Source organism: Myotis myotis, unplaced genomic scaffold (assembly GCF_014108235.1).
Source record: "Myotis myotis isolate mMyoMyo1 unplaced genomic scaffold, mMyoMyo1.p scaffold_m19_p_6, whole genome shotgun sequence".
Taxonomy (NCBI): Eukaryota; Metazoa; Chordata; class Mammalia; order Chiroptera; family Vespertilionidae; genus Myotis; species Myotis myotis.
This window is the reverse complement of record NW_023416368.1, coordinates 80,328,428-80,356,266: the sequence shown is the minus strand read 5'-3', so window position 1 is coordinate 80,356,266 and position 27,839 is coordinate 80,328,428. Positions and strand designations below refer to the sequence as shown.

The 27,839-nt window shown below is 54.3% G+C and overlaps 1 protein-coding gene across 2 annotated transcripts; it reads left to right on the top strand.

Annotated features, from left to right (window-relative positions):
* The first annotated feature begins 378 nt into the window (after nucleotides 1-378).
* Nucleotides 379-25,280, top strand: MAP2K2 (mitogen-activated protein kinase kinase 2). 2 transcript variants are annotated; one of them, XM_036312797.1, is made up of 12 exons: nucleotides 379-732; nucleotides 3,995-4,075; nucleotides 4,151-4,361; nucleotides 10,153-10,299; nucleotides 15,420-15,497; nucleotides 16,264-16,315; nucleotides 16,397-16,521; nucleotides 17,392-17,605; nucleotides 19,435-19,499; nucleotides 20,856-20,917; nucleotides 21,911-21,956; nucleotides 23,783-25,280. In XM_036312797.1, exons 1-12 carry the CDS (start codon nucleotides 641-643, stop codon nucleotides 23,891-23,893), a joined length of 1,284 nt encoding a protein of 427 aa, XP_036168690.1. In that variant the 5' UTR covers nucleotides 379-640; the 3' UTR covers nucleotides 23,894-25,280. The 2 variants fall into 2 exon arrangements, with proteins under 2 accessions (XP_036168690.1, XP_036168691.1); XM_036312798.1 differs by lacking the exon at nucleotides 3,995-4,075 and having other exon boundaries at nucleotides 380-732.
* Nucleotides 25,281-27,839: the final 2,559 nt, after the last annotated feature.

Here is a 27,839-nt window from a genome sequence, read left to right as displayed (position 1 = left end):
TGTCCATATTGGCAAGAACACTTCCGGGCGCTCTGGGTCTGTCTCCCCAACTTCTGAAGACTGAGCGGCTCCTGTCGCCCCAACCCGCACCCACGGCTCCGAGGTGTGCCCCTCCCTACTCACCGCTCCGCTCCTCGCGCCCAGGCCGCCTCCTCACCTGGCCTCACCTGCGCCCCGCCCAGCGCCCCGGCGCAGGCGCACACGCGGGGGTGGGGCGGGCGAGGGCGCACCCCGCGGGCGCCGCCTCGGTGGGTCTCCGCCCCTTTTCCCTCCGGGAGGCGGCGGCCGGCGGGGGGCCCCCGACGCCGGGCGAGGAGGGGGGCGGGGCCTGCGCGGTTCCCGTGTGGCTCTCGCGAGAGGCTGGTCCGCGATCTCGTCGCTCCCCCTCCCCGCCTGTGCCTCCGGGGCTCCGGCTGCAGCGTCAGCCTCGGTCCGGCCTCGGCGGCGGCGGCGGTGCATCGGCCTCGTCCCCGCGCCCCGCGGCGCTCCTCGGCCCCGGTCCGCAGCGCCCCCGCCCTCGCCGCCCCGGTGCCGGCCTCGGCCGCGGCCTCAGCTCCGGGATCGTGTCGGCGCCGCCCGCTCCCGGCCCGCCCCCTATGGGCCCCGGCTAGAGGCGCCGCCGCCGGCCCGCGGAGCCCCGATGCTGGCCCGGAGGAAGCCGGTGCTGCCGGCGCTCACCATCAACCCCGCCATCGCCGAGGGCCCATCCCCCACCAGCGAGGGCGCCTCCGAGTGAGTGGGCCGGGCCGGGCGAGGATGGAGGGTGGGATCCCTGAGTTGGGAGGTCAGGAGTAGGGTCCTGAGAGGAGGGGGTGGAATGTGGGGGAGCCCCTGAGTGGTGAGGTCAGGGGAGGGGTCCTGAGAGGAGGGGATGGGGTGGGAGGAGAGGAGCCCCTGAGTGGTGAGGTCAGGGGAGGGGTCCTGAGAGAAGGGGGTGGGGGGGGAGGGGTGGTGAAGGTGGGAGGGGTTCCCGTAGTGAGGTTGGAGTGAGGGAAGGTTCCTGTGGGGAGATGAGGAGGTGTGGGGCCCTAAATAGTGACATTTTGATGAGGGGGGTTCCCTGAGTAGTGAACCGGGGTGAAATGAGGTCCCTGCAGGAAAATGATGGGGTGTGGGGCCACTGAGCACTGAAATTGGAGTTGGGGGGAGTCCCTGAGTAGCGAATCCTGGGTGATGGTTGGGGGAGGGTTCCTGAGAGGAGAGGATGGGTCAGGTGTCCCTAGGAGTGAAATCAGAAGTTAGGGGGGGGGGGGTCCCTGAATAGGGAGGTGGAGGGAGGGGTCCCTGCATACCCTGAACAGGTGAGCGAGGCCCCTGGGAGTGAGGATGGGCGAGGAAGTCCATTGAAGACCAGGAAAAGGGAAAGAGATGCCTGAGAGATGAGGATGTGGGAGGGATCCCTGAGCGGTGGAGTAAGTAGGGGGAAGGCTCCCTGAGGGAATTTGGGGGGAAGGAAGCCTGAGAAAATCCTGCTAGTTGGGGGGTGAAGCCCCTGAAGCTGGGGAGAGTGGTGAGGTCCAGAGGAGGCTGGGGAAGCTGGGAGTGCGGAGAACTTGGAGAGGCAGGGTTGTGGGGGGCAATAGGAGACATCTAGGGAAGAAGTGGGGACCCTGCTGGCACCTCTGACAGCAGATGAGCAGAGATTCTGATCTAATGGGTGAGCAACGCCTTGAGGGGCTGGAGAAGTGCAAGAGGCTTGAGGCAGTTGAGGGAAGCAGGAGGATCTGTGGAGAAGGGGACAGAGAAGGGAAGATCCCTGGGTGGTGGGATGACAGGACGGCAGGATCTTGTGGGAAGTCACACCAGGGAGACTGCTTGACCCCTGAAGTCCCTAGGGCCTCCCACTCCTGTTCTGCGTGGTGGAGCAGAGCAGGACAGCCCAGAGGCCCCGGGCCAGGGGCACTTTACTGTGCTTGTGGTGTGACTCCCATGAAAACCAGGTGTGGTCCCTTTCTGTGTGCATGGGTGAGTGGCATGTTTGGTGCCTCTCAGGGGACGAGGCCTTCTGCAACCTGGGTGAGGGGTAAGGTGAGGGTGAAGGTAAGAACGCAAGTCTTGATGTATATGTGTGTGAGTTGACATCTTTCTCTGTGTCCAAGCGCATAGCTCAATGTGGGGACGTGTTCCTTATAGTAAAAAAATGCACTCCTCTTCTTATAAGACAGCTCTTTCTTGATAATATCTCGCTCTCTCTCTCTCTCTTTTTTTTTTTTTTTTTAATGTGGTGTCTGATTTCCATCCCTTCAAGAATTCCCCCAGTAGAGGAAGCCAGCCATTGGGATTACAGGGTTTTTTATAACCACAGTTGAGTTGCCATTAAATTTAAAATGGATTAATCAGCTGACTCCAGAATGCATTTTGGATGTCATAGGGCAGTGCTGGAGACCTTCCAGAGTTTGGCCTCAAAAGTTGTCTCTCGACCCTCCAGTGAAGGAACTGTGTCGCATTCATTCATTCCTCTGCTTCTCTCTTCCGTCCATCAGAGTCCTTCTCATTCCTTCTTCATTGAGGTCTTGGTTCACCAGGCGTCCAGTGAACACCTGCTGGGCCCCGGTCTTGGTTTAGGAGGACACTGTGATGAGCGAGGGCCATCAGGAAGACAGACTGGCCCTGGCTGATTTGGCTCAGTGAATAGAGTGTCAGTCTGGGGACTGAAGGGTCCCAGGTTCAGTTCCAGTCAAGGGCACATGCCTGGGTTGCAGGCTCGATCCCCAGGATCCCCAGTAAGGGGCGTGTGCAAAAGGCAGCCAATCAATGGTTTTCTCTCTCATCGATGTTTCTATCTCTCCCTCCCTCTCCCTTCCTTTCTCCATTAATAAAAATACATTTTTTAAAAAAATTTAAAAAAAATAGAACACAGACTGTGTAATCGGGAAGCATATACTTGCTAGCGTTGTGACTTTTGGGCTCGTTACTTAACCTCCCTGGGCCTGTTCCCTCAGCATAAGCTGGGTCTACAGGAGACCCCGCCTCCCAGGAGGATTGAGAGAATTCAACAAGATAGTGTGATGGTGTTTATAAAGCTCTGGTTTACTTGCTCAGCAAATGACACCTGCCTTCCAGCCACCTCTTTGCAGTACCAGCTCAGGTGGCATTGCCCAGTGGCAGGTTATCTTGTTCCTGGCCTGGGTGCCCCTTTGCTCAAACCTCTTTAAGTTGTAAGTGAATCATAGTCACTTGGGGATTGATATTCATGAATTTGTTTATATTTGTTGCACATTGCAAAATATGTTTTGATGGGTTAGACCAAATGAACTAAAGTTAATTTCACTTGATATATATTTTTAATGTGCTTATAAATTTTAAATTGCACATGTTGTTTACATTCTGTGTTTGGACGGCACTGGGTTGGTTCTTGTGTGCATCGTGCTAAAGTCTACCTGCCTGTTACAAGGAGCTGCTTTTTACCCCAAGGCATTAGTGAAAATAGCTAATCGTCAAATTTTTTTTGAAAATTCCTTGAATCACCCAATAAAGTGCAATGCACATGTGGGTTTTTTAATAACCGGCCCAGAAATGTGTGTGGGTATAAATGCCTAATGTTTACAGTGTGCTTGGGGTATAATAAGAGTGTGCTGGTTGAGTGGAATGCCCTGGAATTATCTGCACTATTTAAATCAGTCCGCTCTTCATGTAGATTACAACTTCTATCTTCTGCCCATTGGTTCTTGCTCTTTGCTCTAAGGCCACTAAAAAGGAGTTTGCTCTTCCATCCTCATGAAGATAGACATCCTGGCCTGGGCCTTCACTCCCCTGGTGCCCAGTCGTGTCTCCCCAGTTCCATGTCTCCCTCTAGAGAGGTAGGGAACCCTGGCATCAGGAAGGAGGACTCCTGAACCTGATTACAGGGCCATTGAACCAGAGCTGGTCCTCCAGGTCCTGAGGTCTCCTAACCTTTGTGAGCAGAGAGAGGGGCAGTGGCCTCAGTTCTCGGGGAGCCAGCTTTCTCTTCTGGTCAGCTGTGTGTATGCAGGTCTTCTTTCTCTTCTGCTAGATCATCAGCCCCTCAAGCCCAAGAATCAAATCTGATTCATCTCTGCATCCTCCTGGTTGCAAACCCAGGACCTGGCCACAGGTACCCTCAGCTCGGGTTGAGTCACTTGGGCAGCTTGCACCCTCTTCACTAATCCTTGCCGTTGGGTCTCTGCAGAGCAAACTTGGTGGACCTCCAGAAGAAGCTAGAGGAACTAGAGCTTGATGAGCAGCAGAAGAAGCGGTTGGAAGCCTTCCTCACCCAAAAGGCCAAGGTTGGGGAGCTCAAGGATGATGACTTCGAAAGGATCTCAGAGCTGGGAGCCGGGAACGGCGGGGTGGTCACCAAGGTCCAGCACAGACCTTCAGGCCTCATCATGGCAAGAAAGGTGAGAGGTGGCCTGTGGCAAGGCAGGTGTTCTGTCCCTATGCTCTGTGGGTGACATGGGGTGGGAGCACGTCCCTGGGAACAGGAGAGCAGTTTGAAAGGTGCCGGCCTCTGTCTTCTGCTGGCTCCTGTGCTCAGAAGCCCTCCCATCAGCGGTGGGTTCTCATTCCTGAAAAAGAGTTCTGCTTCCAGTTAGAATGCGGCAATGCTGGCTTTCCTCAAGCGGCTCTTCCTCTCTATTATTGACCTTTGTCTTCGGGGCGGCTTAAATTCAGATTCCCAGAAAGCTGAGGGAGTTTTCAGGAAGAAAGGATGAGATTTAAATCCCCTTAGAGCTGGCATCAACCTGATTTCACAACCAGGAGAAAACACTGCAGACCCAAGACAGGGCCTGTGCTGCAATGGTCCCTGGGCAATGGGGTAACTAAACCACCTGTGTTAGTCCGAGTTCTCCAGAGGATCAGAAGCACGAGGATGTCACAACTTAAGTCTGGAGGCAGAATTCCCTCTTCTTTGGGGGACCTCAGTCTTTTCTCTTCGGGCCTTCAGCTGATTGGATGAGACTGCCCACTTGTGGGGGGTGTTGTCTGCTTTTCTCAAAGTCAGGTGATTTCCATGTTAAATCACGTCTGAAAAATACCTTCACCGTGACATCTAGACTGGTGTTTGACCAGACAGCTGGATACTGTGGACACATTAAATCAACCGTCACCCCACCCTTAGTACAAACCTTGGCTCTGAGAAGTCCTGAGCCTCCCTCATCTAGGCTTCTGTGCCACAGTGCAGCCTCCCATTAAACATTCGGGAACAACCCTGGGAGAATAAGGAGTGGACGAGAAGGATGTGACTATCTGGGGACAGTGGCTTCCAAACACATAACTGCGGGGGCTTCATGCTGAGCAGTTGTTTCACTCACTCAGTCATGTTCTTTCAGACATCGAAAGCCACCTATTTCTGGAAGCCCACTGTCTTGTCATTTCCAAATCGTATTCTCCGAAACCTGACCACCCCGTGCCTGGTGGGCCGGAGCAGGTCCCGCCTTTCCTGGGAATGATGAGCTTGGTTTCCATGGGTTTTAGCTCTGTAGCTATTCTCCTGCCTCTAGAGCACTGCCCTCCTCCTGCAGCCTATTTCTGTCCTGTTAGCGCAGGCAGCCTTTTCAAAACCAGAGCAGCCCCAGAAATCTCTGGTCTGCCATTGCCCAAAGCACCAGGAATAAAAGTCAGGTCTGAGGTTCAGGGAGGGGGACGGGGAGAGAGACTTGAGAGCAGTGCTGGTCAGAGTTTGTATCAGGGACCCGGGGTTCTCTCAGGCCAGCTGAGGAATCTTCCAGGTGTTCCCAACAAGCCTTGTATAGACGTGAATCTGGGAATTTGTCTACAGCAGCAGTTCTAGAACCCCTTTGAGGGTCGAACGACCCTTTCACACAGGTTGCCTAAGACCATCGGAAAACACATATATAATTACATATTGTTTTTGTGATTAATCGCTATGCTTTAATTATGTTCAATTTGTAACAATGAAAATACATCCTGCATATCAGATATTTACATTACGATTCATAACAGTAGCAACATTACAGTTATGAAGTAGCAATGAAAATAATTTTATGGTTGGGTCACCACAACATGAGGAGCTGTGTTAAAGGGTCACGGCATCAGGAAGGTTGAGAACCACTGGTCTCCAGCTTTATGAAAGCCTTTGAAGTAAGATGGCGGGCTTTAAAACGGGGACAGAGAAGTTCTGAAGTTAAGTTGGCGGTGGTGCTGTCCCAATGTCAGTTCCTGGTATGGTTCTTCATCATAGAAGGTGTCACTGTCGGGGGGAAGGGCGTGGGACTCTGCTGTTTTTGCAACTTCCCTCTGCTTCTTTAATTCTTTCAAAATAAAAAGTTGGGGTTTTTTTTTAAAGGTCCAATAAATGAGGGTCAGGACTTCAGATTTTGTTTCCTGTAGATCTTAACCTCCTCCTCCCAGCAGCGGTCAGAACAGTGCAGGCAGTTGGCAAATACGTTGAACGAGAAGGCTGTCCACCTGGGTATTGTGTGGTCTGGGGCTGTAACTCCTTATGGCCCAGGAGCCCTGGACCGCTCTGGGGGTCAGGGGCTCCTTTTAATCCATCTGGAATGCCAGTCCACCTGGAGGTCTGCTGCCTTTATTCAGCTGAGGGCACAGATGGGAGAATTGGCAAGACAAAACAGTTTTTAAGAAACAGTGGCCTCATTCCTTCCTCCACTACCCTGGTTGGAATTCCGAATTTCCCGGGAAGCCTGGTATAAATTCCACACATTCCAAGTGTGTAGGCTTATCAGATCTCCAAAGGCAGCCTGCCCGCAGGTGTGTGAGGGTTGGGTGGAGCTCCTGGACGCCCATACAGCTCCTGCTCTGTGGGCCAGCATCCCTCCGCTCCCTGTGATTGGCAGAGGATCATCCTAACCAGTAGGACGGGCTGGGGAAGCAACAAGACCAGTTCGGTAAGGCCCAAGAAAACCAGTCTCTCAATTTCTACAGTCAGGCTTGTTCATAAATTTTTTCTTGACCTATCATGGCTCACTAACTCCTGCATTCTTCTGAGGCCCTAGGAACGAAACCTGTGCGAGACCTGGGCCAGGGCAGCTCTTCGGAGAGTTTAGCATATTTGTTACGCAGCAGGGCTCCCTTCATCCCCCTCTCCTTGGAGCAAAGGAATGTGTACTTGCTTCTACAGTGAAGGTCATGTGACCCACTCCAGGCCACATAGTAATACTAGCTGCCCTGTGTCAAAGCCAGTGTTAAAACCTTGACACGTGTTCTCATTTAAATGGAGTGACCTCTCCATTTTACAGGTGAGAAAACTGAAGCTAGTTTGGGTCTTAGCGGAATTGGATTGAACCTTCATGGCTGACCCTGACCCTGTGGAAGCTGTCAGGGTTTTACCTCCAGAATCCATGTCCCTCTTTCCTAGCTCAGATCCCCTGTCCTGCAGTAGGAACTGCCTGAAACTCCTAGACAGGCTATGTGTTTGGTTTGAACTTCCAGCACTCTTCTGACTTAACCAGCAAGTGGGGCTGGGTTGGCCCCAGAAGGGTGCTATGAAAGAGGATGGGTTCTGGCAGTTCATGAGTTCAGCCCCAATCCTGACCTGACTGCTCACCAGCTGGGTGTCCGTGGGAATGAAATTGAATGTCTCAGAACCTGAACTTGCTCATCAGTGCAGTGGGGGCAGTTACCCTGTCCCACCAGGGTTGTTATCAGGGTGAATTGGGTGCCCCACCCAGGGTTGTCACCAAGGCGAATTGTGAGCACACGTGCCTTCCCATTCCTGCTCTTCCTCTGCACACCCTCAGTGCCCACTCCTGTTCAATCCAGAAGGTTTGCTTTATAAGACCCGTTAAAACAGATCACGTAGCACAGCCCCTACATTCCCTCCCTTTTTTTTTTTTTACTACATTGCCTCTACAATTTTCCTGAAATCCTCTCGCTTCCCGGGCCTTGTTTCACATTCACCCTACTCCAGGCTTCCAGGACCTCTGGGATCCTGTGCAGTTCTCAGTTTTGTCCACCCTTCCTCTTCTCTAAAGCCTGGTGGACTCTCGCGCCCCTGCCACTCATTCATCTGTGGCTCCTTTCAAGTTCTTAGTCAAGAGCCACTCTGGGTCAGATACAGCTACTGAGCGCTTGAAATGTGGTCAGTTTCAGTTAAGATGTGCTACATGTGCAAAAAACACACACCAGATTTCAAGGGCTTGGTATGAAAAAAAAGTCATTAATATTTTTACGTCCATCACATGTCAATTTTTTGATACATTACACTAAATTAAACAAAAGACATGAAAAATTCATTTCACCTGCTTCTTTTTACTTCATTAATATGGCAGCTAATGGATTTTTAAATTATGTATGTGGCTTATGGTATATTTCTGTTGGACGGCCCGGGTCTCCATCATCCTGCGCTGCCTATGCATCAGCTTCCCATCTTCCACGCAAACATCAGAGCTTCATTTTCAGACCCAGCATCTCAACCCTTCGAAGCACATATGTGTGCATATGTTGGGCATCTCCTCGAGGATGCAGTCCCTCCGAAGGAGAGAGCATACTGGAGTCCTGGTGTGGTTGCGGTCCTGGAGGTGGCCGTGGGGGTGTGCAGTGTCCCGGGGAGGGTAGTTAGGCTGGGCTCTGCAGGCTAGTTTGGGTGGAGAACCAAATGCCTGAGGGGCCCTGGGGGCTGGAGGGTCCCAATCAAGGAAGTACTGCCTGGGCATGGTGGGGGCACCAGGCACCATGCTGCTAGGACGTGCCAGAGTACTCAAGGTCGCAAGGGTCATTGGCATGGGCCTGTGAGCAGGTGACACTTCCCACACATACCCTGTGACTCCCCCTCCCTCCCCTCCAACTTGGTACACACCCCTTCGTGCCTTGGTGTCCTCAAACAGGCAATTCTTTGTCTTTCTTTCTGGAACGCTGGTCCCAGTGTCACCTGAGCTCCAGATCACCTCTCCATGGTTCCTCCTTTGGCGCACCCCCACCTTTTGGGGTTGTTTCACCTGCTTCTCTTTCCTCCCGATGGCATATCTCCGACCAGGGTCATCTTTGCTGTCTTCCTCATCACTGACCTCTGTTGTAACTGACTTTATGTAAATATCTGAGTTGATGGCAATCACTTTCAGATACATGTGATCTGCCTCTGCCCCTCTGGCGAAGGGGTATAAATCCCACCTTTTTCTTAACTTACCATGATGGCTGAGCATCTAGGATTCTAAGTAGCCAGGACCTGGACCCACAGCCTTCACTCTGTATCGCTGGGTAGGGGATCTTGGCTTGCCTAGGGTTTGTAGTTAAGCATTGCTCTGGGTGTTTTGGCTGCTATCTTTTCTGCGTGTCTCCAGATGGTCCTTGGGCTTCTCACCTTTTGAAATGTAATGAGTTTGGTGACACTCTTGGCTGCTGGATTGAACTCAAGTGGAAGGGCGGCTAGGATCCTCAGGAGGTGACCAGAGGCTCTCTCCCTTTGCTCTACCTGGAAGTGGGAAGGGCTCCAGAGAAACCTGCCCCAGAATGAGGGGCTGAGCAGGGGTGAAGTAATCCCCTGCCCGGCCATTTCCTGACTTCACATGATTTGGTGGAAAGAGAGCTCCTCTTAACAGAGCTTCCCCTATAACCAATTAAAAAACGTTTGCTCTGTTGATGAGTTTTTTAAACAACTTTATTTGAGATGTAACTCACTTACTGGACAGTTTACCCTTGTAGAGTGTATAATTCAGTGTTTTTCAGTATATTCACAACATTGCCACCACCGATTTTGGAATATTTTCATCACCCCCAAAAGAAGCCCTAGCCCCAGGCCCTGGCAACCACCAATCCAGTTCCTGTCTCTGGATTTGCCTGTTTTGGGACATTTCACATAAATGGAATCACACACTGTGTGGCCTTTAGTGTCTGGCTTCTCTCACTGAACGTAGTGTTCTCAAGGTTGGTCTATGTTGTAGTGAGCGTCAGTGCTTCACCCCTTTTCATGGTTGTATAATATTCCGGTGTGAGGATGGACCACATTTTGTTTGTCCATTCACCAGTTGATGAATACTTGGGTTGCGTCCGTGTATTAGCAATTGTGACTCACACTGCTGTGAACACATGTACAAGTGTGTACGTAGATCTGTGTTTTCAGTTCTCCTGGGTAGATCGATACCTAGGGGAGGGTAGCTGACGTCTTGAATGCTGTCATGAGCACCTCAAGGGCAGAGGACTAAAGCCCCCCCCCGCCCCTCGGTGCCCCTCAGAAGCCTGCTTCTGAACCCGATTCCCATTCCCTTGCAGCTGATTCACCTGGAGATCAAGCCAGCCATCCGGAACCAGATCATCCGCGAGCTGCAGGTGCTGCATGAGTGCAACTCCCCGTACATTGTGGGCTTCTACGGGGCCTTCTACAGCGACGGGGAGATCAGCATCTGCATGGAGCACATGGTGAGCGCGGCGGGGCACCTGGAGCCGAGGGGCCCAGCCAGTGTCCCAGAGCCACCTGGGCTTGCAACCAGGGAGACATGGCAAGACAAAGGGTTCATGTAGAATGAGAGGGTGGCTGGTGAAGAGGAAGTCCCCTGCCTGTGTCCTTCAGGGTTCTGTCCCCAGAGGCTACAGTGCACCTCTTTCCAAGGAGATCCTCCTGGAGATAGTCAATGCCATGCAAGTGCATATGTTTAGGTTCCTTCATCTTTAAATGCCAGACGCCCTCCCAACTTTCCTCTCTCACTGGGTACCAGGCAGAAATTATTTCCTGTCGGCACATAGAGCCGGCTCTTTTCCCCAGTCTGGTGTTCTGGCACCACATTGACCTGTCAGGTAATTTATTAAACTCTTGCTGGTGGACGCTGGGATTGTTTCTGATCTCTGCCCATTTTGAATGATGCTGCCTTGGATGTTCTTGCACGGAAACAGGCATCCCTGAGTGGTAAAGTCCTACCAGTGGAATATGGGGCCCGAGGGTACATGAGATTGGAAATGTGATCAGTGTTTCCAAAGAGTTGGGGGCTGTTTTAAAGACAGACCTGGGACCAGGTCTGCCCCCAGCTCAGATCTGGATTAGAAACTCGGGTGGAGCCTGGGCACCAGTCGTTTTTTTCAAACCACCGCAGTAGCGTCGGCTGTGCCCCTAATTAAGAAACTTTGGTCTTGAAGTTCAGAAGTGGGTGGGATTGGGTGTAATGAAAGCAGAAGTGGTGAGAGCTGAAGGCCCTGGGGGGAAATGCCTCCGACCCTCTGGCAGCCCAGTTGAGCAGATACCAGACTGCCTGCTGCCCGGCTGGATGGGCTCAGGGCTGGCAGGGCCCTTGCAAAACCAGGGCGCAGTGTGGCTTTCGGCGCATGGCCTAAGCAGCTTCAGTTATGCCGTGCAAATGTGCTGTCCCCTGACAGTTTTGTAATGAAGGCAGGAAACGAAATTGAGCAAGTGGCTGCAAGGAATGCATTGTGAGCAGCCTTCCTGGGTAACCGCTTGGAGGGAGTGCCCGCCAGAAGATGCTCCCCACCCCCTGCATCAAGATCCCCACCAGGCAACACCCTGGAGGAGCCCCTTTCCTCACCTAGGAGAGGGAGAGCATATCTGCGCGCCTGAGGGCAGAGTCACTGTGTAGACAAGAATCAAGGAGGGGAAAGGAAGGAAGTCACTTTATGATCTGAGGAGAGCCTCTATACTTAGCTCCTCCTCCTTCTTCCTCCCCCTCCCTGCCCTCCCTTCTCCCTGTCCTCCTCTTCTCTCCTCCCTCTCCAGTGCTCTTGACCACCCCTACCTGTTCTCCCTGAATATCGTTAGAATTTGAAGCCACCTCATTCCCTTACAGCAAAGGGGGAGCGGCACAGTGTAGCACCCCTCTCCTCCCCCATCTGTTCTTGGTGAATGGAAGACATTGGTCTCCAGCACTAGGCATCTGCACCCTAGCAGCACACAGTCCAAGCCACCAGGAGGCAGGAGGCGAGTGCTAGCCATCCTATTTATTGTGCTCATCCTTTAAAAGTTTCTAGTTGGGTTTTTGGTTTGCTTTTATAATAAGAGACGAGGACAGTAGAAGAAATGAATAATGCCCCATGAAAAGACATGCCCAGGTGAGGCCCGCGCTTCCCGCTTTCTCCTTATGGGAGTTACGGTCCACTAATCTTGGAGGCCAGTGATTTTCAAGACTAAGATGAACCTTAAAGAGGGGACTTGGTGCCCTGGCTGGTGTGGCTCAATTGGTTGAGTGTCACCCATGCATGGAAAGGTCACCAGTTGAATTCCTGGTCAGAGCACATACCCAGGTTGCGGGCTGGATCCCTGGTAGTGGTGCAACCGGTCAATGTTTCTCTCTCACATCATTGTTTCTCTCTCTCCCTCTCCCTTCCTCTCTCATAAAAAAAAAAAAAAAAAAAAAAAAAAAGTCAATAAAAACATTTTTAAAAGAGAGAGGGGGACTTGGTGAGGAAGGCATGGAGGGAGAGAGAAAAAAACATTGATGTGAGAGAGAAACATCAATCAGTTGCCTCCAATACATGCCCTGATTGGGGATCGAACCTGTAACCTGGATATGTGCTCTGACCAGGAATTGAACCCATGACCCTTCGGCACATGGAACAATGCTCCAACCAACTGAGCCACACCAGCCAGGGCCCTTAACAGTATATTTATGTTGAATAAACCCATCCAGAATCCATCTGCATGTTCATAGGTTTTCCCTGTGTGGGGGACATTGCTGCTTTGTGCATCCAGGTACCTTATTGTGGGATGCCCCACATAAGGGGTAGATGACTCCCTGGGGTCAGGCCTCAGCCCCACAGCCCGCCTCTCAGCACATGACTGGAGGAGATTCTCACCCCTGCTTACCTGTCAAGCCAGGGCGGTGGTATTGCCTTTCCTTTGACCCTCATCACATAGGACATTGAGTAAATATCACCATTGTCACTGGGGCCGTTTCTCCATATTTTTCTGCCACTTTCATATCTCTCTCTCTCTCTCTCTAATTTATTGATTTGAAGTGGGCGGGGGGGAGACAAACATCAATTTGTTGTTTCACTGATTTATGATTCATTGGTTGCTTCTTGTATGTGCCCTGACTGGGAATTGAATCTGCAACCTTGGTGTATCTGGACAACACACTAACCAAATGAGCTGCCAGACCGGAGTCTTCATTTCTCTTTTTTCACCATCGTGACAGCCCACCTAATCCATATCCTACATGTGGAACTGTTTCCTGAGGAGGGCGAGGTTTCATCTTCACTCAGGGTAGTGTGGGGTTGGCTCTAATTTCCCCTCAGGGAGGTTCCAGCTGCAGCTTTTGAGAAGAGAGTCCTAATGATAACAAAGCCCAGATGCAGCACAGACGGTCATGCCTCGTCTGGCCAGAGTGTGGGGGCCTTCAGGGCTTGGGGACAGCGGGGCTGGCAGTTTCCGAGTGGCCCAAGTCTCATCTGGGGGAGATTCAGGCATGGACCCAGAGGACAGTGGGTATCTCAGGGTGGAGTAGCTGGGAAGCTGCTTACTCACTACTCTGAGGCTCTAGTTGAACCCACTGAAGAAAGCACCCCCTTGTTCTGTAATAATAAAAAATCAGACACTCGTTGTCAGCAAAGGACAGAGAAGGGATGCCACCTGGCCACTCTGCAGTGAGAAACAAAGTCAGCCTGTATGAATCCAATGAGAACATCCCCAAGGAGGAAAAGATGTGCGCTACGAACCCGCTTATATTTGTGTAAAACTCTGTTTCCTCGTGCATGTGGATGTGTGTGCACATGTGCAGAGGATCTGGATGACTGTAAGGCACACTTCTGGGGAGGCAAGTGGAATCCCTGGGGGATCGGTGTTACTTATCTACATTTAAATTTTTATAAAAATGTGTATTCTTATACCACCACTTAATAAAAGTAAGACTTTAGGTACACTTAAAACATACACACAAAATGAAACCATGGTCATGCATAGAGACAGGTTTAGGGGTCAAAACGACCTAGTTGTGACATCCGTACCACATCCTGTGCGTGTGACTTGAGCGAATGACTTACCCTCTTAGCTGTAGACGAGGGCATCTCACCCAGGGGACATTCTCACAATGAGGGAGGTGCTGGCGAAGGTCAGGGATGCTGCTCAGCACCCCGCAGTGCCCAGGACAGCCCCAGAGAGAATGGCCGGGCCTGTGTTACCAATGCTGAGGGGAGACCATGTAAGAGAGCAGTGTCCTTCACACGGAGGACTTCTGAGTTAACTCCTGAGCCCCCAGCAGGGTGCCTCACCATAGCCTCTCTGGAGATTCCTCCCTGAATGTTCTTATTCAGTGTACATACACAACTCGATGAAAGTGCAGAATGGAGAAGGACCTGTGTTAGGGAACAGGGATTACAGTTTTAAAATTTTTTTAATTCTTTTAAGGTTGATTGATAAAACAAGAAATGAGAAGAATAGAAGGAATTTCCATCTTGCCCTGCAGGTAGAGCGGGGCGGGCCGGGCACCCTGGTCAGACCAGGCTCACCTCCTGCCTTCCTCAGCCACACCCACCCTCTACAAGTTTGGGTCCCCTACTTGTTGACAGAGTCACACATATTCTTGAAGCTTCAAACTATTTGGGTTTCCTAAAACTCCCACGAAGACAGCTGGGGTGCCAGAGGGGAGACCTGGGCACCTCCAAGGTTTCTCCCTGCCCCGGGTGAAGCAGAAGGTGTCCCAAGGAAGTGACACTGTGGAGCTCCTAGAGCAGCGCAGTGGAGGAAGTGCAGGCCTGGGGCCACCCTGCCCTCAGCTCCACTCTGGATGCCGCGGAACCAAGGCAAGCTCCGGCCTGTGGTTGGCACTTAGCCATGTCACCTAAAGTCCTAGGGGGCCGCCAGGCATATGCTCAGAGCCCCACCTCTGAAGAGGCGCCCGGCCAGAGCCAGCAACACCCTGAGTTTTGGTTTCCAGATTTATTACCAGGCAGCCTTGCACAAGGCACCTGTTTCCTCATTGTCGGGTAGATTTGGGGCCACGCCCAGGGCGGGGTGGGGGATCAACTGGAAGGACCTGTGTCAGGTCCTTTACAGGACAATCCCATGTGTAACACAGTGGGCAGAGGACAAGACCTAAGGGAAGCGGCAGAGGTGTCATCCCTCTGTGCCCTGGGGCAGCAGGTCCCTTCCTAACTAGGTGGGGGAGGGGGCCGCAAGGGAGAGGCCAGTTGGCTTGGCCGCCTTTCTCCTGTGCTGGACACTTACAGGGCATCGCCATTGCTCACAGTCTTTGTCCTGCCTGGGCTGTGACAAGAACCCAGGCCCAGAAGGAGATGGGTCTAGCTGGTGCGCCCTCCTGGTGGCTGGGCCTGCCGCTGTGGCAGCCTCAGCAAGGCCAAGTCACAGGCACTCTCTCCCCTTCTGCCCTGGATGTGCCATCCTGAAGCCACGGGCTGCCTTTAGCTGTGGTCTGGCCTCTGTTTCCCATGGAGCAAAGCAGGCCTCAGCTCTCCGGGAACCAGGGAAATGTTGCGTTTTTAAATCTGCCACTTCAGCGTCCCTCTGGGATCTGTCTCTGCAGCGGCCCCACCTGGCCGCCTCCTCAGCGCTTGCTTTCTCTCTCCTGTACTGCCCCCAGGATGGTGGCTCTCTGGACCAGGTGTTGAAAGAAGCCAAGAGAATTCCAGAAGAGATCCTGGGGAAGGTCAGCATTGCGGTGAGTGTGCAGGCGCCACGTCCCCGCCATTGCAGCACTGGGTGCATGCACGCGCTCATAGCCCCGTGCTCTGCCACTTGATTCTCACTTATGCCTGCTCCACATGGCCAGCGGTGTGTGTCGCTACAGCCCCTGCAGAGAGGGAGACTGCCAGCTCCAGTCTCCACTGGCTGGGTACTGAGCAGGGGCATCCCTTTGCCCATAAAATAGGGGTAATGCTCTCCTGCCCCATATACCAGGTGCCAGGTTGCATGGGACCCTGATGATGTGGTCCCAGGCACACAGGGTCTCCCAGTGCAATATCACGAGTGTTTCTTCTCTGACTTGGTGACACCATCAGTTTGGGGGGCGGGGGGTCCTTAGCATAGCCCGGAACCAAAGCATTCAACAGATGGCGCCTATTGGGCGGGTACAACTTCTCTTCGGAGGCAGGGTGGCCAGCCGCATACTCATAGCCCTAACAGTGCGTTGGGCCCTGTCTCAGCTTCCGTGGGCCTCGACCGCTCCTCTGAGACCGAGGGGATGGCAGTGTCTGCCTCGTGGGTGGGTCGTCATGTGAGAATCGGTGAGGGAGGCATCTGTACCCACCAGTGCGGCTGTCACTGCCCTCACTTTGCCTCTCCTCTGCTCGTCCCCACCTGAAAACGCGTTCCCTGAGCTAGTTCCACATGCTGTGGCCACTGAGGTCTGGCCTGCAGGCCTGTCCAGGGCAGACTCCCCCCTGTGGCGCGGCCTGCTGACCTCCCACCCGGTGGCTCCCTCACAGGTTCTGCGGGGCCTGGCGTATCTCCGGGAAAAGCACCAGATCATGCACCGAGGTAAGATGCGCGGAGCCCCTCCCGGGCCACGGGCCAGTGGGTGGGCCTGAGCCACGCCTCACCCGCTGGCCCTGCTCTCAGATGTGAAGCCATCTAACATCCTCGTCAACTCCAGAGGGGAGATCAAGCTGTGCGATTTTGGGGTGAGCGGGCAGCTCATCGACTCCATGGCCAACTCCTTCGTGGGAACTCGATCCTACATGTCTGTAAGTCCTTTGAGAGGCGTCTGACATCGCGTGCCATACCCTCCCCTTCCCGTTTGCTCTTCCCCGTTTTCCAGAAGCCTTTCCAGGAGCCTGCATGTTCCCGTAATATGCTCTCTTTTCCTTTGCTGGATTTCTCCCCTGAAATTCTCATTTCCACCACGTTCTCTCTCAGTTGTCTCTGGGAATGCCTGCCTGGTTCTTCCCACTGGTAATAAAAACCCAGTCAAGAAGGGCAGTAGGTAATTTTTGAGCCAAGAAACTAGACCGCAGGTGTTTTAGGAAACAACCGGGTGATAGTTGAAGCAGATTCTGAGAAGTTAGTCTAGGGATTACTGTGGGAAAGGACGCATTCCACTATCGTTCTTTCCCAAAAGTGCCAAGGATTTGGGTTTTTTTTGTTTGTTTGTTTTTTTGTTTTTTTTTTTAAATATATTTTATTGATTTTTTATAGAGAGGAAGGGAGAGAGATAGAGAGCCAGAAACATCGATGAGAGAGAAACATCGATCAGCTGCCTCCTGCACATCTCCTACTGGGGATGTGCCCGCAACCCAGGTACATGCCCCTGACCGGAATCGAACCTGGGACCTTTCAGTCCGCAGGCCGACGCTCTATCCACTGAGCCAAACCAGTTTCGGCAGGATTTGGGTTTTTAAAGCGATGCTGTCAGCCCTGACTGGAAGCTTCTCCCAAAGCGGGTGGAGGGAGTATACAGAATCACTCTGGTCTCTAAAGGGTTAGCAGGGGTCAGGGGAGGGGTCTGAGGGAACAATGAGAGACACTCAGATCCACCCTGGCCTGGTGAGCTCCCCCAGCTTCCAGGTTCATCTGGCTCCCTCTGGCCTTTCTTTCCTCTCTGTCTCACCCAACAGCCAGAGCGGCTGCAAGGCACTCACTACTCGGTGCAGTCGGACATCTGGAGCATGGGCTTGTCCCTGGTGGAGCTGTCCATTGGAAGGTACCCCATCCCTCCGCCGGATGCCAAGGAGCTGGAGGCCATATTCGGCCGGCCCATGGTCGATGGGGCAGAAGGAGAGCCTCACAGCATCTCACCGCGGCCGAGGCCCCCCGGACGCCCCATCAGTGGTATGGCCTGAGTCTAGCACTTCCGGTTTGGATGGGCAGTGACCAGCGTGGGGAATGCCATGCTGGGGGGTGGCAGCTGCCTCCCCTCTGGCCCTTCTTGGCACCACCTGTCCCCTGGGTCGTGCTAACTGCGGTCAGCAGTCCTCAGATGGTCCTGAGGCTTCTAGGGCCGTGCTGGAAGCAGCGCCCCCGACCTGTCCCATCCGGGACAGCTGCACCTGTTGCCACCAGCTGGTGGGATCTAGACGCCAACCCCTCAGCCAAGCCACTGGTTGGGTTGGATTTTCCAACATTTTATCACGGAAATGTCCAAGCACACAAAAAAATGAGAGACTTGCCCAGGGAATGCCCGTATGCGCACCGCCTAGCCACTGCCCTGAGCCTTCTGCTGTGTTTGGGCCAGGCCTTCCAGGAGACCCAAAATTGAAAGGAACTAGATTCAGAATTTCCTTCGGTGGTTTGTTGGACACACCGGCAGCTCAGCACGGGAGGGGACAGGAGGCTGGGGGGCACTGGGCTCCCAGACGATTCTTGTTACCAAGAGCTGCCGCCTGTGAGGTGGAAGGCTGAGAGGTTCAGGCTGCTGCTTCCACACTTGGAGGGTGGCAAGGGGGAGGGCCGCAGTTGAGGCGGCAGAGCCTGGGAACAGTGCTGGACAGGAAGGGAACTGAGTTAAGTAAGAGTCCAAGGGAACATACAGTGGACTGTGGTCGGCTGGTTTCATAACAGTTTTATTGAGATAAAATTCAAGTACCATATGATTCACTCTTTTCAAGCGTATAATTCAATGGGTTTGGTATCCTCACAAGATTGTCCAACCATCACATCTATCTAATTCCAAAACATTCTATCACCTCAAAAGGGATCCCCAACCCTGGCACCCACGAATCCATTTCCTGACTCTGAATTTGCCTCTTCTGGACATTCCACGTAAATGGAATCACACCCTGTGGCCTTCGTGCCTGGCTTCTCTCACTGAGCGTCATGTTTCCAAGGCCCATCCACGTTGTCCCAGTGTCAGTGCCTCACTCCATTTCATGGCCGAATAAGATTCCCCTGGGCCATGTGTTGTGTATCTGTTCACCATTGATGGGCACTTGGCTGTCAGAGGGTGATTTTCAGTGTTTTCTAGTCCAGGCCTTCTTTCCGGGGCTGCACCCAGACTGCTGGGTGTCTTGATTTCCTTTAAGGAGAGAATCTTGCCCCCATCTGTGTCCTCAGGCCCTGCCCCCGAGCCTCCCAGTCCAACTCCCAGCGGCCTCCCTGGTGTTCCCCTTCGGCCCCTTCCCAGCTGGGAGGAACGGTGGGTCATGCCAGGCCACCTTGGCCTGCCACCATCTCCTCCAGCCCCTGCCCCAGCTCCGTGCCCATTTCAGGATAAGACAGAAGGAGAAGTCCAACTGCCAAACCCAGACCTGGCCAGCTGGGTCTAGGACAGGGGTCAGCCACCCCCAGCCAGCCTACTGCTGTCTCCACCCGAAGCTCCATGCAAGGTCACACTGCAGTCAGCAAACCGCCACCACCCACCCCGCTGCACCTGGGTGCCACTAAGCAGGGGCTGTGCCGTGGCACCACCTGGGCGCAGCACCGCGCCAAATTTGTAACTCCTCAAAAACGCTCCTGTTCATTTTGGTGTTTTATTAATTCATTAGGAGTAAATTTACTTTTCTAGGAAATGAACTTAGTAGCCAGGCCAGGGGAGCCTCCCCTGGTTCAGGCATTGTGGGGAGAAGAGTGCTGGCTTATTCAGCACACTCAGACTTAATGCCCAACAGGAGCACATCAGCCACTCGCCCATTTCACCCCATTTTTGTTTCTCCCCTGGGCAGGTCACGGGGTGGACAGCCGACCGGCTATGGCTATCTTTGAACTGCTGGACTACATTGTGAACGAGGTGGGTACCTGAAGGCCCTTTGGCACGTCTTCATGCCAACGAATTAAGTTATTCCTGTAGGAACACATTAGCAAAAAGGGAGAATTTGACACATAGTCTAAGGATTTTGTTGGGGGAGAGACGGAGACCATTCTTTTCAATAGGAGGTTATCAGGTGTAAAAACATGGTCTTACTTCCAGCCATACTGCAGAAATCCACCCCTCCCCAAGGGACATTTTTTTGTTTTTATAAAGATAATCCCAGAATTCCCACTGCAGCCCTCTCCTCCAAGGCCAATAGCCAAGTATTAGGGTCAAGAAGCCAGGCCACTCCCAGAACTCTGACACCATCATCTCTCTGAGCATCTTGGAGTCTGTGTCCATGAAGTCATAAATAGTCCCACTCCCTTGGGGAAAGTCCAGGTGCCCCCTCCTCTCTGGGAAGGAGGCACAGAGCACCTGGAAGGGCAGTATGAATATTCCCGTTGTACAGACCGGTAAACCGAGGCCTAAGGATGGAAGCAGCCTCCTTAGAGGCCTGCAGCAGGACCTGACCCTGAAGCCTCCCTCTCAGCAAGGCCTGGGCACCTTCCCTGGGACTCTGGGCTGACGTGTATTTTCAGTGGCCCTCTGGAGGCAGGGCTAAGAAACAGGGTGGCTGGGCTGCCTGTGGTGTGGGATTTGGCCCAGGGCTGAGAGGTCGGTGGTGACAGACCAGGGTGGGGTGACTGGTGACACAGCTCTGCCTGTACCTGACAGTGCCACCCAGCAAGCACCTCCCTCCCTGAGCGGGAAGGCTGGGTCCCAGGACTGGGAAGGTGGAAGGAGCTGAAGAGGAGGCCTTGTGGGTTTCACCAGGACAATCTCTGGCCACCGCCTCTGATCCTGCGCATGACCGTCCCCACCCTGGGACGTGTGTGTCAGGCCAGGCTCCTCGTGCTCCCCCAGCTTTCAGGCCCTGACCCCTGGAACTAGCTGCCCCTGTAGTCTAGACCTTCAGCTCATTCAAGACACCCACAGGTGGGTGGCTCAGGCAGTGTGACACCACCCTTGTCCATAAATGAGGGTGAGCCCTGCTCTCCTTCCTTGTAGAACCAGTGTGATCCCTAAATGAGACCTTTCGAAAGAAAACCCTGGAAGAGGCCAACCCAGTTAGCAGAGCTGGAGGCCGGGCCTGCCAAGAAGCTGCTGGACAGGAGAGGGGATGGGTGCCCTCTCCGCTTCTAGCAGGGTGAAGGGACTGGGCTAGGAGAGGTGTGCCCTGAGGATCCCCAGGTGCCGTGCTGTCCTCACCTGAGCAAGGCTGGGAAGTGCCTTCTCCCTAATTCCAGAACCAGCGTGAACATCTGACTCCCACCTGTCTGTTCTCTCCCACAGCCTCCTCCTAAGCTGCCCAGTGGTGTCTTCACCCAGGACTTCCAGGAGTTTGTGAATAAATGGTAAGGGGCCACAGCCTCCAGTGCGGTCTCGGGTGGGTGGGGCTGGGTACCAGGCCCTCCTCGGGGAGCATAAGGGCCCTCCTGGAATGGGCCGCCCACACTTCCAGCCATCAACCTAGAAGTCTCCTTCTCTGGCCCTGGCCCAGCCCCTCTGCCGAGCCTACCACTCAGGAACGCCAGGTGGACAGCAGCATCCGGTGGGACACCTGTGGTCACCTGAGAACCCAGATTCCCTTTCCAAAGCCAAGTCACAGTGTCCAGCGGCCGTCCCCCAACACCCAAGTGAACCTGGGGTACAGGCACTTTGGCAATAAAGCTGTTCCCACCTTGCTTTCTGCCAGAAGGCTCCCCGAATCCCTCGAGCCCTACAAGCCACCAGCTTCTAAACAAGCCTTCCTCGCCGGAGTCTGGGAGGTGGCCAGCTATTCCCTCTGAAGAAGAGGGATGAGCAGACACGGCCCAGGGGCACCTGGAGCCTATGTGGCTCCCAGCAGCAAACCTGCTCTGGGCAGAGAAGGTGCACTGGCCTCCTGCCTTCCGGCCAACACTGTGTGGCACAAATCCAGTTATCCATTGTCTGTGTGAACATTTTTGTCTCCATGCAAGGTTTTCTCTGTGTTTGAAGAATTACCATTCGGCCCCAAGCTGCTTGGAGCAGCTGCGTTTAGGCAGTTCTGCTTTTTTTAAGGAAAAGGTTCCATTTTGACCATCGGACTCCCAAACTTGTGGGTTTTATGGAAATGGAGCTGCAGTTGCTGCTGGGCCTCTGACTGAGCGGCAGCAGGGGGTTTCCCACCTCCTCTCCCCTTCCCTCTTTCGTGGTCTCAGACCCCGCCCTCCCTCCCCAAGGCGCACTGCCCTTACACCTCAGCCAGTGCTGGAGCCCTCGCCCTGGGGACAGGCAGCAGAGTGATGGCAGTCCCCATGGCCACCAACTCACCGCGCTGTCTTGTCTCCCCATGCTCCGTCTTGCTGCTCCTCATGGAACCCCAGCCTCATTAAGAACCCAGCTGAGCGAGCAGATCTGAAGATGCTCATGGTGAGTGACGCTGCAGATTCCGGGGTCCCCGGGGCTCAGCTGCCGCCCAGGGCCCCGCCCTCCTCCTCAGGAGAGGGAAGCCCGGCCAGGCGCCCTGAGCAGCTCTTGTCATGGGGGGTGTGTCCAGCTGGCGACCCTGTGGGCCTCCTGGCCCATAGTGGGAATGACCCAGAGCCGGCTCTGCCCTCTCAGCCCCTCGGGGAACAGAAGGGCCCAGCCATGCGTGGTTGGGGCTGTTTCTGCAGAATGATGGGCTCTAAGGCTTCTGGACGCTTCCATCGTGGGCTTTCAAGCCGCCTGCGGGTCAGGGAGGCCACGAGGCTGGTGCTGTCCTTTGATGTCCCACACCATTCAATGTCCTTGAAAACCCAGGTGGCCTCTGAAACCTGCCTTCCCCTCAGGACCTTTGCACAGGATGGTCCTGCCCCCAGGGATGCGCCCTGTTCCTCTCAGGGCTCCCGGCTCCATGTCTGTGAGTCTTGCCTTCAGGGCCTCCTCTGAGAAGGCCCTGCACCTGCTCTAATCCCGCCCCACTATTAGTTGTGGCAACAGGCTGTGTCCTTGTTGTCATCACGGTTTGCTGTGGTCAAAATAGGAAGCCTTGCCTGGAGCACCATGTGGGAAGGGGTCTGCCTCTGCCTGATCCTTTCTAGAAACTTCTCACTGTGTCTGACATAGATTTTCCAGTAATGTGTGCTAAAGAATGCGGATACAGTGTAAGAGACATGTGTTCGTTGTAAAAGATACAAACACGAAATGGAGAGATGCGATTGTGTTGAAACCCCCTGTAGTGCCCCCGGCTGCCCAGCTCTCCGTGCACGCTGTGCAGGAAACCTCCCAGGTCTCCCTGCCTGAGTAAAACCGGCTGCTGTTGGGGCTCCCTTTGCACCCACTCTCCTGCCGCCCTAAACCACAGGAGTTCGCTCCCTGCTTTGGTGTTTCACTCAAGCCTGCGCCAGCCTTCAGCAAGATGAGGTGGTCTTGCCTGCCCCGGCTTGCAGAGGAGGCAGCAGTCCGGACCTTAATGTCACATGGGAAGACTAGACCCCTCCGTGGACTCTGAGGCCCCGCCCTCCTGTCCTGGGCCGCCCCTGCCAGGCACACCCTGTTCAGAAAGCGTTCGTTCACCCCACCCAGCCCAGAACCAGGAAGCTAGAGTGCTCGGCTGTTCCTGCTGGAACCGCCAGCCTTGGGTGGCTAGCAAATTCCTGAAAACAAAGTGGAATGCACAAATCTGTTCCTCAGCCTCACAAGCCATATTTAAAGGGCCGAGGAGCCTCTTGTGGCTGGTGGCTGCCACACCGGATGGGACTTGTAGGGAACTTGCTATCCACACAGGCAGTTCTTTTCCAGATCAGATGGTCTCATCCAGGGGACTCTGCCTGCAGGGGATACTAGGCTACGTCTGTTGGCACCTATGATCACCTATGATCGTCACAACTGGGGGTGCTCCTGGCATTGAGTGGGTGGGGGCCAGACATGCTGCTCACCATTCCACATGTCAGGATGGCCCCCAGGGACTGACTTGGCCTCAGGGTCAGCAGTGCTGAGGCAGCGTCCTGGGCTCCGGGGAGCTCAGAGCAGCCTCCCCGTCCCCTGACACCCTGTCCCACATCTTTGTGGCTTCAGGCATGGAACTTCCCTGCTCCCTGTCCCAACTGTGTCCTCCTGCATTGGCGCGGGGGGGGGGGGGGGGGGGGGGGGGGCTTTTCTCACTGTTTTTGGGTTTTCATCCCAGCTGGCCTGCCAGATCTGAGCAGAAGCCTGGTCCCTTCCTCCTCCCTGCAGGCACCAGGCTGTTCACGGCGCCTCTCCTTCCTTTTCAGAACCATGGCTTCATCAAACGGTCTGAGGTGGAAGAAGTGGATTTTGCCGGCTGGTTGTGTAAAACGCTGCGTCTGAACCAGCCCAGCACGCCCACACGCACCGCCGTGTGATCCTGCCGGTGACCTGTGAATCCCGCCACCCGCCCTTCCCGCCCAGGACGGACCAGCTCCTCCCTGCCCGTCCCACCGAGCCGGAGGAGAGTGCACACAGCGGAACGTTCACTTCCTCTTCCACCTGTCGCAGCCTCGGCCCTCTGGTCTCTGGGGAAGGGTGACGCTGCCCATGTTGTCGTCTCAGAACCTGCTTACTTAGGTTTAAAAAAAAAAAAAAAACAGGGAAAGGAAAAGCAAACCGAGCCCATTGTACTTGTTCCATTTGTTCTTCGGGTGTCAGCCTCTGGTCCAACCCCCGGGGGAACAATATCCCTGGAGGACGGCTCCAGCCCCCAGGCAGCTGGGCCACAGAGAATTGGGAGGGGCGTGGCATCAGGACCTGGCTTTGCTCTTTTCTCAAAGGACCAAGCCTCAGAGGGAACCCCTAGACATTGACATCTTGCACCAAAACAGAGGAAGTGCCGCCTGGCATTTCTGTGTGTCGTCCCCTCGCCTGACACCTGTCCCCTTGAAGGTGGCCCTCGGCAGGCCCTGAGAGCAGTGAGGTGGTTGGTTGTCATGAGGTCCACTTCCCGGCCACCGCCACCTCCTGTCATGGAGCTGGTCCAGCCGACCCTGCTTGCCCTCAGCAGTGTGACCTGCCCAAGGGGGTCCTGGGCCTCCTGTGCCTTCGCAGCAGACACTTCCGACTCTTCATAGTGGCAGCTGAGCCGACACTCGACTCTGCAGAAAGGAAGTGTTGGGTTTCCAAGCGCTCGGTGTGGTTGAAACCCCCAGCAGGTTCGGTAGATAAGGCCTCTGCTCCCCCTTGTCGGCACGCGTGGGCGGGTTGCACCTCAGTCACCTCTGCTCGCCCAGTGAATCCAGTGACCACCCAGGGCGCCACTCTTTTGGGCCTTGAACCCTTCGTCCACAGCTGGTTGTAGGGAGGTCTTCCTAGGTCTCTGCACCTTGGGGTGGCCAGCCTTCTCCCTTCAGGGCTCAGAGGTAGGAAGTGGAGGCCAGGGCTGCTGCTGAGGCTCCCCTCTTCTGAACGCTGGAGATGGTAAAGCTCTCAGCCGCCCCCCTCAAAACTTCCTGATGGCTGAAACAAGCTGATATTTATCTGAGGCAAATTGCAGGGGAAGGGTTTTCTGAGAGGGATGTGGCCTGGTGCAATCCACGCTGGCCCTGGGCTTCCGGAGGCGCAGCCGGAGGCAGGGCTATGGCCCCGAGGGAACTGCCAGAGCCTTTTCTTACGGAGACCCCTCTAGTCTCCCATGTTTTCTGTGGACACAGAAGAGAAGAGTTGGCTTTTTCAACCAGCTTTCAGGTTTTTGCCACTTCATAGTTTCCCCCCAAAGTCTCAGTTGATTTAGAAAAGAATAAAGATAACTAAAAGTTACGAAGGTGTTGCTCTGTGAGTACCCAGCTCCCTCAGGACCTTCCTCAGAGGGGGAAGGGGCCCTAACATGTGAACTTGAATTGGCTTCTTGGCCCCGGGGTGCCTGGCACTGGTGGTCACAGATGGCCCACATCTCTGGGCCTGTCCTGTACATCTCAGGTTCCCCTTAACATGAAACCAGCTGCTGTTTACAAGAAGCAAAAGACCACATTGGTGGGGCTTGGAAGGAGCGGGAGGGCGGGACTTAGGGTGGAGGGGTGATTTGAAAGTGGGGGCCTCCACAAGCATTGAGAGGTGTAGGTGCCACCCCCAGGCCCTTAATTCTGTATGACTGTGTTCTATCCTGTACTGCTGCTTTCGCCAAGATCCCTTGGCACATCTGGAAAGGTCTAGAACCTGGCTCTTTCTCTTCCCACTCCACACCAGAACCAAGGTTCTAGAAAGTGGGGCTCACTCCTGAGTGTGAACCACTGACAGCCAAGTTTCCAGGTGTCTCCCTCAGCCCCCATTCCCTGAGAACGTCCCCAAATTTGGCACCTTCTAATTCAGTCCCTGCGGTTCCCAGGGTCCAGGCCTAGCTGCTCCCAACGCCCTGGTCAAAGGGGCCATAGACCTAGGAAACAGCTCCCGCCCAGCAGCGTGGTTATAGGTTCTCTGTTGCAAGGGGCAGGCTCTTCCGTGAAACTCGTGACTGCCCTGGATTAGGGGTGTCCTGACGTGAGGATCCAGGCAGAAGTGGTCCTCAGGCCTCAGCCCTGGTTCTTTTGAGAGATCAAGTGTTTTGTGAATGTGGTTCTTTAAAAACCCTGGGAAGGCCAAGTATGTGAGAAGATACAGCCACTGTGTTGTGGGGGAGGGGAACACAGCAACCCCTGTGACCCCAGCACCCCTCTATCTGACTTCTGTCCCCCCAAAAGAATCAGAGCTTTAGCATCTTGCACAATGGGTGTTTCTTCATTTATTTGTTTGTTTTGTGTGTTTTCTTCACTTTTTTTGGTGCTTGGTTTGCAGGAAGAAAATCTCAAGTGTGTTGTTGGTACAAGTCAGTGCAGCTCAACAGCACTTTACGGGACCACGTGCTGTTCCGTGTCCCCACCTGGTCTTTCCACGGCATTTGTGCCTCGGAGCCAGTAGCTCACCCGACGGCCCAGGGGTGACCCACGGAATAAGTGTTCTCTCAGCTCCATCAGCTGTCATGGGGGCAGATCTATCTAAATACTTGATTTATTCAGCGACTGCCCACGCCCTTCCTCGTGTAAAAATCTCAGGCCAGATCAGCCTGGGCCCTGGACAGGTCGCATTCCCTTCTGTGAGCAGAACAAACGTTGAAGGGGGGTGGGGGTGATCATGGAAAGAAAGGCTGCAGAACCAGCAGGCCAGGCCGCCTCCAGGTGGGGCCTCTGCAATTTCCATTTTCTAGCAGCTGCAGTTACAACAGGGAAAGAAACAGGTGAAGGTAATTTGATGGTCTGTTTTATTTAACACAATGGAGGGGGACCCTGGTCATCGATATGGAAAACGATGGTATTTTACATTCTTTTTTTCTTTTTTACGAAGTCTTTGTAAGATGGGGCTTTGCCCTCACAGCACATCTCAGGTGACACACGTGAGCTCCTTTCTGCTCTGTCCTCTCCCAGCTGGCATTAGCCCACAGGGTCTCCCATGGGGACAATGCCCCCTCAACCCGGGAACACTAGGTGATGTCTGGGGACATCCGTGCCTGTCACGACTTGGGGTGCTCCTGGCCTCTAGTGGGTGGGGCCAGGGATGCTACTCAGCACCCCACCATGCCAGGGACAGCCCCCCACAGAGAATGACCCACCCCCGATGTCCAAGGTGCTCGGGAGAGAAAAGGCCTGGTTTAGCCCAAACTCCTCCCCAAATTTGACACAGTCGGAGGCCGCAGTCGCCCAGCAGCAGAGGTCAGACCCTGGCCTGTGTGTGTTGGGCAGCCGTGGGCAAACTACGGCCCGCAGGCCCGATCCAGCCCGTTTGAAATGAATAAAACTAAAAAAAAAAAAAAGACCGTACCCTTTTATGTAATGATGTTTACTTTGAATTTATATTAGTTCACACAAACACTCCATCCATGCTTTTGTTCCGGCCCTCCGGTCCAGTTTAAGAACCCATTGTGGCCCTCAAGTCAAAAAGTTTGCCCACCCCTGGTCTAGAGCCTGGGACATCGTATGGGCGGGAGTCGGGGGGGGGGGGAGGGGTGGGCAGGACAGCCCAGAATCTTCTGGAAGGTGGGCAGTTGGGAGACGTGTGCTCAGCCGGCTGCAGTGGGAGGAGGTGTGTGCTGAGCAAGGCAGGAAGCCTCAGGTCCGGAAGGTGGAACTGGCCTGCCTCCCGCAGAGGACTCCCAGGTTAACAGTTCAGAGGAAGCCCTGACAGTGTTTCCCAGAAAGCTGGGCTCGAGGCGGAGTAGGGGGAGGAAGGGGAAGGGACTCTGAAACCAGAAACCAGTGGGGCCTCCTGTCCCCACCTCCTCCTCTGACCAGGTGCTCCAGCCCTGGCCGGCCACCACGAGGCTGGAGGCCGAACTTTGAACTACAGGCC